The following is a 12,247-nucleotide window of genomic DNA, read 5'->3' as shown; positions in this document are numbered from 1 at the left end:
ATTATAGAAAATTTTCTTTGAAATAACCTTGAGAATTTTTGATTGTATATGATAAGAAAAAAGCATATATAGAAGATCAAAATGCTCTTAAGGATTAAGCCATAATTTCTGATAAGCAGATGTTGAGAGATGAGGCTAAATAATAATAATAAGAAAGGTTAATAGTAAAAGTCATAGCAAAGTTTATTACAATTTGCAGGTTATAATTGTTATGTCACAAAAATCTGTTATATCAATAAATTTGTGATAAAATAAAAAAAGGACGATTACCTTGGAGATGCTGCTTCTTTCTTCTTATAATTAGATCTTCTTAGCCATAGTGCGACTAGCAGATGGACACATATGAATATCACAAGTAACTAATGTAAGGCACAAAATATTTATGAACGCGGAAATGATATTGATGCAACGGGAAATTATTGCATACGTGACACGCGAGGACCGAGAGGACCATGGCAACAAAAGAAAAGATCTCTCGAAAAGGCGGGAGACGAGACAAATGAAAGTCACATTGCATGTTTCAAACAAACCTAACCAATCTCCCGATCACGCCACCCTAGCTAGTCCACAAGAACCAATCAGATGATTTCCCGTTTACAAAAATGCTAGTGCGCCAACGCAGCTATAAGCATCGCACAAGGCAACCAATCCGGGAGCAAGAAGACGTTGCGCGCGCTGACAACAGGATGCATGCACAAATTTACAATCAAAAATATATAAATACTTAAAAAATATTACAAATAATATTAAAAATAATAAAAATATTTATGTCTTAAAAATAAAAAAATGTTAAAAATATAAGAAAAAAATTGTCACTCCTATATGTGTAATTCACTTTTTAGCAATAATTATACATGACAATTTTATTGGGCTTTTTCCTTGTTAACTGAATAGACTGTTAGTTCAGAGTTCATCTTTTTTCTTTTATTTGGAAGAAAATAAAAATATCACAACCAGAATCATTCTGGATTTCTTTTAAATGTCTTGAGGAATATCTTAAGATTACGTCTTGGCGTTATGTGCTTTTATATCCAGTGGACATCCTGTGGATATTTATAGGATATAGTGGATATTTATGGATATTTATAGGATATTTATTCTATTATAATATTTGACATTTTTTAATTAGATAAAATACTTAATATAACTAAAACAGTTATATGCGTACATAAAACATTTTTAATAAAATATCCTACAAATATCCTAGGATAACCTGGACATATTGTGGATAATCCTCAGGACGTTTTGTGCTGTCTGGGTTTTATCTCAATTAAAAATAAAAAATAAAGACAATGCGTGTTCTGGGCATCGATCATGTAATTTCAAGTGAAAAGTTTCACTTTTCACTTATTGTATGTTGCGATCTCACGTGAAAATTTTAACTTTTCCACACATTTCATTTCGTGATTTTGTAAGAGCATCGAATAAAAGTGAAATCACTAGAAGCGAATTCAGTTGTAACTGATGAAAACTCGCCAAAACGACGCAGCCGACTGTCAATATACATTCAATGTATTATCGACTTATATTTTCTGCCACGTGCTTTGCTGGGTTGTGTAAAAATTAAAAAATAATGAATATGACATATAAACAGAAAGAAATCTTATTAGACTTTATGTCTAAACATATTGATGTTGTACGAGGAAGAGTTTCTCGTGATGCGGAGAGCCGTTCAGCACTGGTAAATATTAATTTTTTTTGCCTTTCTTAAATAATAAATATTATTTATGTACAAAAATCTAAATTTACAGAAAAGTTTATGGGAAGAAGTAGCTGAAACTGTAAATAGTTCCGGACAAGGACCAATAAAAACTTCAGCGGAATGGAAAAAGGTTAGCTAGTTGAAAAATTATAAATAATATTTACGCAATATATTTTTATCTCCTACATTTGTCTGTCTCATATTTTTAATATTGCATATGTATATTTGTTATACAGTGCTGGAATGACTGGAAAATGAATGTCCTAAAGAAAGAAAGCAAGAAAAGAGCACACATGCAAGGAACGGGCGGAGGACCTGCAGTAGCTATTAATATTTCCGACTTGGAGCAAAAACTATTGGCTATATTGACTCCAGAAGCAGCTGGTATGCCGAATATACCAGAAGGAGGACTAATTACTAAAACGAATCTAAATTCAATGGTATACGTACAGTTTTTTTATTTCATAAATTTGCACTATTCCCTTGTATTTACTGTTATATTTATTATACACAGATAAGTTATCCGGTCAAATCAAAAGAAGTTGCAAAAACTTCAAACAAGCCATCGCATGTAAATGTACAACAAGATGTAGATGATAGTCAATTTCCCGAGATTCTACAGCATATACATGGTAATAATAATAATACATAAGCTTCTTTTCTACGATTTTACTTCATCGTTTCATTTTATTTCATTTTAGATAGTTTAGATTCTAGTACAGAAACAGAAATTGTAGAAGAAAAGGAAAACGTCGGAATGAGACTATCAAAGATTAAGAAAGTCAGCATGAAGGTAGTTGAAGAACCATCAAACAACAGATCATTGCATGTAAATGTACAAGATGTAAATGATAGTCAATTTCCTGAGATTCTGCAGTATATACATGGTAATAATAATAATACATAAGCTTCTTCTCTATGATTTTATTTCAGCACTTCATTATTTCATTTCATTTCATTTTAGATACTTCAAATTCTGCTACAGAAACAGAAATTGTAGAAGAAAAGGAAAACGTCGGAATTAGACCATCAAAAATTAAGAAAGTTTGCAAGAAGGTTGCAAAATTGCCTGGAAAACCGCCAAACACCGACCAGGATTTGCCACCGACAATGACAAACATGACATTACAAATGTTACAGCTTCAGCAAGAAAAGATGAAAATAAAAAAAGAAGAGCTTACAGTACAAAAGGAATTACTTGCCGTCCAAAAAGAGATTTTGAATGAGACAAAGGATTTTAATGCTATGAGTGACAATTACTTTGAGACTAAAAACTAATGCAAGGATAAGATAAAATTATAAGATTATTAAAATTATCGATATAAAGTTAATATTTTTTTTTACTATGAAATATCGACATAAAGCTAATATTTTGTTTTAATATTAAGTATTGCATTGCTTTATAAGACTGTTAAAATTATCAACATAAAGTTTATATTTTATTTTAAATATTTCTATTAAGTATTATATTATTTTATAAGATTATGAAAATGTGATACAAATCAAATGTGATGTAAGCCAAATATGATAAAGAAAAAAGTATACGGATAGTAGTTTAGTAATACTGTAATCATATAAATGCCATGTGATATTGTTATCGGATGATTGAATACTTCATAAATAAAAAAGTCTTTATTTACAAATGTTTACATTTATTTGTAACCAAAAGTATATACAGAAAGAATAAAAGAACATTTTTATATCTCTACAGGATTGTGCTAAGTTAATTAACTGTTTAACATTATATTATTCAGAAATATAGATGTACAAAATTTTGGCTCAAAACAAATTACTATCAGTATCTCTCAACCTTTAATATTTTTTTTTACCTTTTCTTTATCCCAATTTATGTCATGTCTATATATATAAATATCTGTTTGATATATTTTCATCTTATTTTGTATAAAAGTCTAGAAGCGTTTAAGAAATTATATTGTAAAGAAATCTAAATTATTAAATTGTATACTAAATTCGTATGCAGGTACACGAAGAAGACATTAGAAAGATTCCAGCAAGATAAAGTTAAATGAAAATTTATGATCGAGAAATGACTGCTTTACTTGAATACATTTTTCACTGTGTAAAATATCGGCGAATGATATTTTCACGAACTTCATTTCCTGTAAGATGTGCATTTTCTTCACGGGGTACTTCATCTTCTATATCGATATCGTCCAAAAAAATATCAGGATCAGGCACATTAAAATGCTTTGCATAATTGTGCAAAACACAAACAGCGTTTACAATCAGAGCTGTAACAAATTAAAATAATACACTTAATATCAAAATAAATATTTGTATACGTGACATTATGTATTCAACGTTATAAATATATATATAATATAATTATATATATAACATACAAAAAAACCCAGCAAACAAAAATGGATAATAAAGAATTTATTTTTTCCACAATCCATTCCTTTAAATTCATTTGCAGGGATAAAGAATCTAAATTCAAATTAAAATGAATTGAATTTTATCTATTTCAGTCTATTTTCGTTTGCTACGAAATATGAAACGTATGTACCTGCAAACTCTGGTTTGTAATGGAGTGCTCTTTCTTTTCTTAGACATCGCCACCGTCCTTTTAATACACCAATACATCTTTCAACAGAACATCGAGCTTTCACGTGTGCCTCTGTATATAGTGCCGAAGGTGTTGCAGGTTCTTGGTTGAGTTTTGGTGTCATTAAGTACGGCAATGTCGGATATCCTGAATCACCTATACACAAAAAAGAAACATGTTAGCTTCGTATATTTCAATTTCATTATACAATACGATAAAAACAGAAAAAAGTATTATATATAATCGTTATTACCTAATAACCATGTACCAGTTTCACCATTCCAAAATCGTTCCTCCAAATGAACGGATAATGCAGAAGAAGCCCATACTCGTGCGTCATGGGTTCGACCACCATGAGCAGTACTTACATACAAAATTTTGCCAAAATAGTCGCTCACCTTCACATATGTTTATCACATAATTAACAATTAATATTCATACAATATATGCAGTATATGCAGTATATACAGTATATACATATATATATTTACATTTACGTGCAACGAATATATGAATACATTTACATTACTTGTAATACTTACCAACATAACATTCAAAGAGTGATAAAGCTTTCTGTTAATAAATAAATGCTCTCTTTCCTTCTGTGGGGGCCAGATTGCAATATGCGTTCCATCAATTGCCCCAGTGACTCCTGGAAATCTTGCATTATCCCAATATCTGTGTTTATATATATCCAATATAATAAAATAGTTCCTATAATTGTTTTTCACACATATATAACTTAATCTTTTAATGTACTTACTGACGCTTTATTATCTCTATTTCTTGTCTTTCGGTTGAATATTTTATCCATTCTGGCATATGATTATTCAGCGCAGTAACTACCAAGTGCAAGATTCCACTAAAAACAGATTGGCTCATACACGTCAAGAAATCTTGTCCAACACGCCTCTGATAGGATCCAGATGCCATAAAATTCAATACTGCCAGAATCTGCACATATTGATTCATTTTTTACTGATCATTGATCTATAGCAAATTTACATATAAAGTAGAAGCCTCACAAGTTAAAAGAATTAATTTTGAATTTCACTATTATTGTTTAATTTGTCATATGTTGTTTCGATGCTTCAATTGTTCCTTATAAGACCCTAAGCAGAATGGTTGTCTTGTAAGACTCCAGACACAAGACAGTATTGTGCGTTACGTGTCTTAAAGTCTGTCTTGTGTCTGAAGTCTTGCAAGACAACCATTCTGCTTAGGGCCTTAGGTTTTAATAAGACTACAAGGATAACAGTGACATACAGGGTGGGCCATTTTAATCTATGCACCCAAATTTCTCCGTAAGTAAGCCAAATACAGAAAAATGGTTCAGACAAAAGTTGTTCAGGTGACCCCCATTGTCCTGAACAACTTTTGTCTAAACCATTTTTCTGTATTTGGCTTACTTACGGAGAAATTTGGGTGCATAGATTAAAATGGCCCATCCTGTATATACAGAGATACGTATTGCACATAGGACAGAGATACATATTGCCTAACAAAGCATGCAAATAGATAATTTTAAAATTATTTGAGAATAAAAAAGGAGGTATACATACTTTCAGCTCTGTTGGAATGGCAGTTGATCTTATTCCGGGCTGAACCCATTGTCTTAAATTTTCACACAGAATGCGAGTTGCTTGTCTTGATAACCTGAAAAGTTTTTAATAATTAATTACTTATTAAAAATCACTGAAAAAAATGTAAAATATTCAATGTATCGCTTACCTGTATAAGAAACGAAATTGTGTTTCTGACAAATCGAAAGGATTTGACGTATCGCGTAGAGGTTTTCTTATAATACCTATTTTCCGCCGTTCCTGTCTTTCTCGTTCCTGTTTCCGTTCATCGTCTTCATTTACACAATTTACAGCAATAAACCACAAAGCAACATCCATTTTTATTGCTTTCTAAATTGATTCTAGATAGATTACTGAAAAGAAACCAAACTTTCACATTTTAAGTACCTCGTTACATGCCGAAATGTTTCGCGTGAATTAGTTCACTTTTTATGACAGGCAAAAGTTGCGTGATTGCAAAACTGTCGAATTCACGTGAAAATTTTCATTTTTTGTGCTTTTCATCTAGGGGAAAAATTACATGATCAATGCCCTAGTATAAAATTCATTGAAAGTTGATAATTGACGAATAACTACGATAAATTTTCAATTTTCTCTTTAAATAACATAATTTTTCGATGTAGCACTTTCACGTTTTATATATCATGATGAATGTATGACTTAATGTATTATTTATTTTCTCTGTTTGGTTTAGATTTAGAAACGCACGTGGAGGAAGAGGAAACGGAGGAAACCGGTGGAGAGGAGGGTGGAGAAGTGGGTGGATGGGCCCATGGACAGACGAGTGGCGTGGCCACTCTGGAAGCTAGAACCGTGGATCTGGAAGCTGGTGGCGAGGCAGATCCAGACGCGGATGGCGCGGGTCTGCAAGCGAGTGGCGTGGTGGAGCTGGAGGCGGAATGCAAGACCAATGGAGAAAAGGCTCCACTTTTATATTTAACGTTAATAACTAATTTTAATAAATTTAATCTTAATAATATATTAATATCCTATTTTAATAAATGATGTCTCAATACTACATATATAGTATTTTATTAAACTTTAATTGCTTCTCATATTTTTATTATCAAAAATCACAAAATTAAAGAAAAATTTAACATAAATTTCTTTAAAAATTTAATTAAAAATGTATACCTTTGTTCATTTTACATTATGCCGTAATTTTTCGTAAATTGTACCCTAAATTTCAAGATTACAATTTGCACACTTTCTTGCGACGATTCATAAATATAGTCTTCTCAAATTCTCAAATCATTCTCATCTTCTCAAATTATAGATGAAAAGATTGTTTTTACTGTCTAGCTTGCATTCGTGTTTAATATGCGAGTATTTTTGCATCTATTATAGTTTACGTGTAAACGCCCAACCCTGGCTTTTAATATTCAAAATAAGTTATTGGTCATTACTGTATGAAATATCTATAAGAGTTTATCATCTTTTTAAATATTAACAAAAATGCAATACTTTATTTACACACACGCACGCACACACACATACGAAATTATAGAAATAATTTATTAAAATAATTTAAATGTACATTTTCAAATTACATAGGTTATTGAAAATAACTGATCTTTTGCTAAATAAACTGTAAATGCAAAAATAAATACTACAATACATGTATTTACAATACGTGTGTATTTATATTTCAAATCTGATTGATATACATAATCATGTTTTACAAGTATGCTATTACCGACACTTTGTAGATATAGCACATATCGGAACCAAAAAGTCGTGGACATAGCACGGAAGAGACCCAAAAGATCGTGGATATTACCTACGGGATTCGTGGACATTGGCTACGTAGTTCAATGTGCACGTTTTGTGCACATAGGCCGGTATTCATAGTCCGTTCTTATATTCAAGATCGTCTTAAGTACAAACTTATATTCGCTCTCTTCGTCAGACACAATCTATGTGTGACGAAGAGAGCGAATATAAGTCCGTGCTTAAGACGATTTTGAATATAAGGACGGACTATGAATACCGCCCATAGAGGTGTTAGCCCACAGAAACACGAAAAATGCGGGCATGTCCACTCTGTCTTCTCTCTGGTTTTACTGAGGTAACAGAGTCTGGCGCTGCATGTTAACGTGTTAATACGCGATTATGTAGTTCTCTGAATTAAACTGCGTAATATTAAATTCACGAAGTATTATCGGATAGTAAAGAGTGTTTTTAGATTTTTAGATTTTTAGCAATTCAAGGCTAGTGATTGAGAGGCCAGTCGCTGATCAATTGCAGGGGAATCTGCGGAATTTTCGGTGAGAAGAGGGGTAACCTCCTTAACCTCTTCCCACGTGTCCGACATGCCTCGCTCTCGTTCTCGATCACGTTCCCGCCTTAAAGGCAACAAAAGTAACTCGAAACTAAATGTAAATGCCGGGGTAAGCAATAAGAAGAAAACTACTTCTAATCCCTTAACTATTAGTGATTTTAGTGATTCGGATATGGACATGAATGTCGATGACGATGTAACCTCCTCCAAGGTAAATAATAATTTAATTTCTAACATCACCACAGATCCTGAGACTATCTCAGACATTATCGGGGTTAACACCTCTAATAATTGCAATTCTCAAAATTACGCTACTACTTCTTCTATCCCAGCAATGACGGGAACTAAAAGATCTGCTGTTGAAGACACAAATTTGACTCTAGAAATTAAAAAATCCAATAAAAATAACACATCTAACAAAGCAAAGGATGCTTCTAGTCAGATAGGTGAACCAAAGAATGCACTTGATACCTTAATTACTAATAGATATGCGAACTCTAATCAAGGTCCTTTCTTTTTTTATATTCAGTCTTCTTCTTCTTCTCCCTCGCCCATTCACCCTCTTTATATCGGGCGCTCCCTAACCAAGTGGGACAAGAATGAATTTACTAAAGTAAAGAAATTAGGTTTTGCTAAAATCTCAATTACACTCAAAACCAAAGATGCGGCTAATCTCTTAGTTTCATAACAACCCTTTAAAGATCGTAACATGACATGTTTCATTCCAAATTACAGAGTATTTCGTCAGGGTATAGTTCGCAATATCCCCACAGATATGGATTTAGAAGAACTCAAATCGGGAATTGACTGCCCATTTGAGATAACTACATTAAGAAGACTTAATAGAAGAATCACAGCTGAAGACAAATCCGGTGCAAAATCTATTCAATTTGTTCCTGCCAAGACGATTGTGATATCTTTTTTAAATCAAATTCTCCCCAAATATATATATATTTTCGGAGTCAGATATGAGGTCTCTCCTTTTATTCCAAAGACCACAATCTGCTATTCCTGCTACAGATTTGGCCATTCGGCTACCCAATGCAGAGGCAAACCTCGTTGCTCTCATTGTGGTCGCTCAGACCACGACAAGGCAAATCCTTGCCCCAACTCCGCATCTCCTCCATCGTGTGCAAATTGTAGAGGAGAACACTCTCCTATGGACCCTCTCTGTCCTGAGTTTGCCATTCAAAAAAACGTACAGCTCCTCGCAGCCAATAAAAACATTCCTCTTAAAGAGGCCAGGGATTTGCTTTCAGGTACAAACTCCAACTCAAGCTCTAATTTGAGAAATAATATCTTTAATTTCCCCCCTCTCAATGGAAGCTCTTCTCCCGTTTCACCACCCAGCTCTGCTCACTTTTCCTCACCTCTGTTCAAATCTTCTTCTTATAATAACTCTCCGACCAGTAATAACGGTATTTCTTATGCGCAGGCGACGGATAACTCTAACTTCCATAATAACAAAGCTAAAAAACATATGTTCTCTCCTACTAAAGGAATTCCTACCCCTCATGCCCGATGTTGTGTGTCGTAACACACAACGTGTCGCTGTAAGGTTAATTAAGTTAAATACCAAAATAAAATACTAAGAAAGAATTATTTAGCAAATAAAGAATAACGATGAGGCTGCAGAGAAACAACCTCGGATTCAAGGTGACACGAATCAGCAATCCGAGAAATATCAACAATAATATATCAATAATATTACAAAACTCTTGATTGCCGATTCGTATAAATACAGTCGCGCGCAAGCAGCGACGGATTCAGTTTACGATACGCGAATACACCGACTCGTTTCCCCGTGTCCGTACACGGCTCACGAAAACCTAACACCGTCCTGGCAGTTTGTGAGTGATTAAATAAATTGTTCGAGTCAAGGTTTGCGTCCAGTTATTCCACACCTCTAAGCAGTGCGTCCTGTTCCCCAAGCGGATCTCGAACTTACGGTTGCGATCGGAAAGACTCGCAACACCCCACTCATCCTAATCAGGATGGCCGAGGTTCAGGACATGACTATTTACTCGAACCAAATGATCGAGCTCTCTTCAGACCTCCAGATGGGTGTGCTATCCCTTCTGAAGGACCCAATACTATTCTCTCCCTCTCTTCTCCTTCTGGCTCTCAAGAAAGCCAGTTTAATTTTATTCTTCAGCTATTCACACAACTGATAGCTGCATTCTCTAATATAAACCCGTCATTGTACAATCATCTCGTTAATAGACCCTCTCAGCCTTATCCTTCTTGTCAAAGTGAAAATTTTTTCAATCCCTACAACAACTTTTACAATGGATAAGTCCTCTTATAACACTATAAAAATCTTCCAATGGAATGCTAGAGGATTGATTTCTAAAAAGGGCGAACTTCTTAAGATTATCAATAAATACGATGTTATCGCCATCTCTGAGTCCTGGTTAAATCATAACTATCATCTCTATATTCCAGGATTTACGATCTACAGAAAAGATTCATCTCGACATAAATCAAGTAGGCTATGTCTCATGATCCGTGATGACATCCAATCTATTGTTGACAAGGAGATTATACATTACGAAGGAGCTTTAGACACTCTTGGCGTTTCTCTTTCAACCACACAAGGTCAGTTACTCATAGTGTCTCTTTACAAGCATCCAGAAATTTGTATGGGATACGATCAATGGAATACGCTCTTTTCTTCTCTTAAAAACTTTAAGAATGTTATAGTTCTGGGTGATTTCAATTCACATCATCTCTCTTAGGGTTGCGCTTTTACCTCCGCAACCGGCAGATCACTGGAGGAAGCAGCATTTGATCATAATCTTGCTATCCTTAACAATGGATCGGCTACCAGATTGACATCTCCATTTCAAAACAAAAGTGCTGTTGACCTCACTTTTGTTAATCCAGATCTTATTCCAGTTTGCTCTTGGCAGGTTTTGGAAGACTCCATGAATAGTGATCATTTCCCTATTGTTACTACTGTCAATACTACAATCCTTTATTCCAAAAGATTCTGTCATAAAATAGATAATAACACCACTAATTGGAAAACTTTTAAAGGATACTTTGTTCACAAGGAAGATGAAATTTCAACTAGACTTTACTGTGAGGAATTTGATGTCTCTGAACAAATACATTACTTCTCTTCTTACTTTAAGGAGGCAATCAATTCAGCTAATGGCAAACCTCTTCATACCAATTCTCAAGCAACTTATCGTTCAGTTAAAGGCCCCCCACCAGCTCCTTGGTGGAACCTAGATTGTAAAACAGCCGCCCTGGAAAGAAAAACAGCCTTGAAAAATTTTAAAAACTTTCCCTTCTTCTCAAACTACATCGTTCTCAAAAAGAAAGAAGCCTTAGCCAAAAAAGTATTTCGTAAAGCTAAAAGCGAATCCTGGAAGAAATTCTGCAGTGAAATCGAATTTAAAACAGCTCCTGGAAAGATTTGGAAGGTTATTAAATGTTTTAAAAATCGTAATCTCTCCGACATAAACTATTATCCTAACTCTAGCCAAAAAAATGAGGAACTCATGGGCATTATCCACTCTCTCTGCCCAGACTCCTGTGCTCTTCCTTCTCCCTTCGAGAATTCAAACTTCTCTTCAAGAGAATGTATATTCTCTCGACCAATTTTAATCTCAGAGGTTTCGGATGTTATATCTAGGCTTAATTTACGTTCTTCCCCAGGTATAGATGGCATCAGCTACCGCATGATTTATCACTTATCTCACTTTATGCATGACCTAATCTGTAATCTCTTTAATCAAATTTTATCTTCAGGATTTTTTCCTCATGACTGGAAGAAAACCTTGGTTTTTTTAATCCCTAAAGCAACACCGGGTAAATATCGCCCTATATCACTGACCTCATGTCTCCTTAAAATCATGGAAAAAACCATCGCCTCAAGACTTCACTGGTGATGTGAACATAATAAAATTTTCTCTAAATCAATAATTAGGAATAAGAGGCGAATTTTCTCTAAATCTCAATTCGGATTTTGTAAGGGTAAGTCATGTTATGACAACTTAGCACTTCTTTCAACAGAAATTTCTACAGGTCTCGCTCTGACACAATATACGCCTTGTCTTTTCCTCGATATCAAAGGAGCGTTTGATAACCTTCTTCCCAACATC

General features: G+C 33.9%; 2 protein-coding genes across 2 annotated transcripts; one reads left to right on the top strand and one right to left on the bottom strand.

Moving 5' to 3' along the window:
- Positions 1 to 974: 974 nt before the first annotated feature.
- LOC137001173 (myb/SANT-like DNA-binding domain-containing protein 4) lies at positions 975 to 3,345 on the top strand. The gene is made up of 6 exons (XM_067359535.1): positions 975 to 1,681; positions 1,752 to 1,832; positions 1,939 to 2,142; positions 2,217 to 2,334; positions 2,404 to 2,589; positions 2,667 to 3,345. The coding sequence occupies exons 1-6, from the start codon at positions 1,574 to 1,576 to the stop codon at positions 2,978 to 2,980; spliced, it is 1,011 nt and encodes a 336-aa protein (XP_067215636.1). The 5' UTR covers positions 975 to 1,573; the 3' UTR covers positions 2,981 to 3,345.
- LOC137001172 (putative nuclease HARBI1) lies at positions 3,334 to 6,595 on the bottom strand. Its single transcript, XM_067359534.1, has 7 exons — positions 6,003 to 6,595; positions 5,834 to 5,927; positions 5,035 to 5,225; positions 4,814 to 4,949; positions 4,525 to 4,669; positions 4,233 to 4,427; positions 3,334 to 3,954 (listed from the first exon to the last, which is right to left on the bottom strand). The coding sequence occupies exons 1-7, from the start codon at positions 6,170 to 6,172 to the stop codon at positions 3,776 to 3,778; spliced, it is 1,110 nt and encodes a 369-aa protein (XP_067215635.1). The 5' UTR covers positions 6,173 to 6,595; the 3' UTR covers positions 3,334 to 3,775.
- Between the last annotated feature and the right edge of the window lie 5,652 nt (positions 6,596 to 12,247).

The sequence above is a fragment of the Linepithema humile genome, chromosome 7, assembly GCF_040581485.1.
Source record: "Linepithema humile isolate Giens D197 chromosome 7, Lhum_UNIL_v1.0, whole genome shotgun sequence".
Lineage (NCBI taxonomy): Eukaryota > Metazoa > Arthropoda > Insecta > Hymenoptera > Formicidae > Linepithema > Linepithema humile.
Note: the sequence above shows the minus strand (reverse complement) of the source record. Positions and strands in the feature narration are given on the sequence as shown.

Excerpts from the sequence above, each read along its gene's own strand:
- LOC137001173 (XM_067359535.1), top strand. The coding sequence starts at position 1,574 with ATGAATATGACATATAAACAGAAAGAAATCTTATTAGACTTTATGTCT. Across the intron at positions 1,833-1,938 it reads CTTCAGCGGAATGGAAAAAG|TGCTGGAATGACTGGAAAAT; the intron begins GTTAGCTAGTTG and ends TTTGTTATACAG. Across the intron at positions 2,335-2,403 it reads GATTCTACAGCATATACATG|ATAGTTTAGATTCTAGTACA; the intron begins GTAATAATAATA and ends ATTTCATTTTAG.
- LOC137001172 (XM_067359534.1), bottom strand. The coding sequence starts at position 6,172 with ATGGATGTTGCTTTGTGGTTTATTGCTGTAAATTGTGTAAATGAAGAC. Across the intron at positions 5,928-6,002 it reads CAATTTCGTTTCTTATACAG|GTTATCAAGACAAGCAACTC; the intron begins GTAAGCGATACA and ends AAAACTTTTCAG. Across the intron at positions 4,950-5,034 it reads ATAGAGATAATAAAGCGTCA|ATATTGGGATAATGCAAGAT; the intron begins GTAAGTACATTA and ends ATATAAACACAG.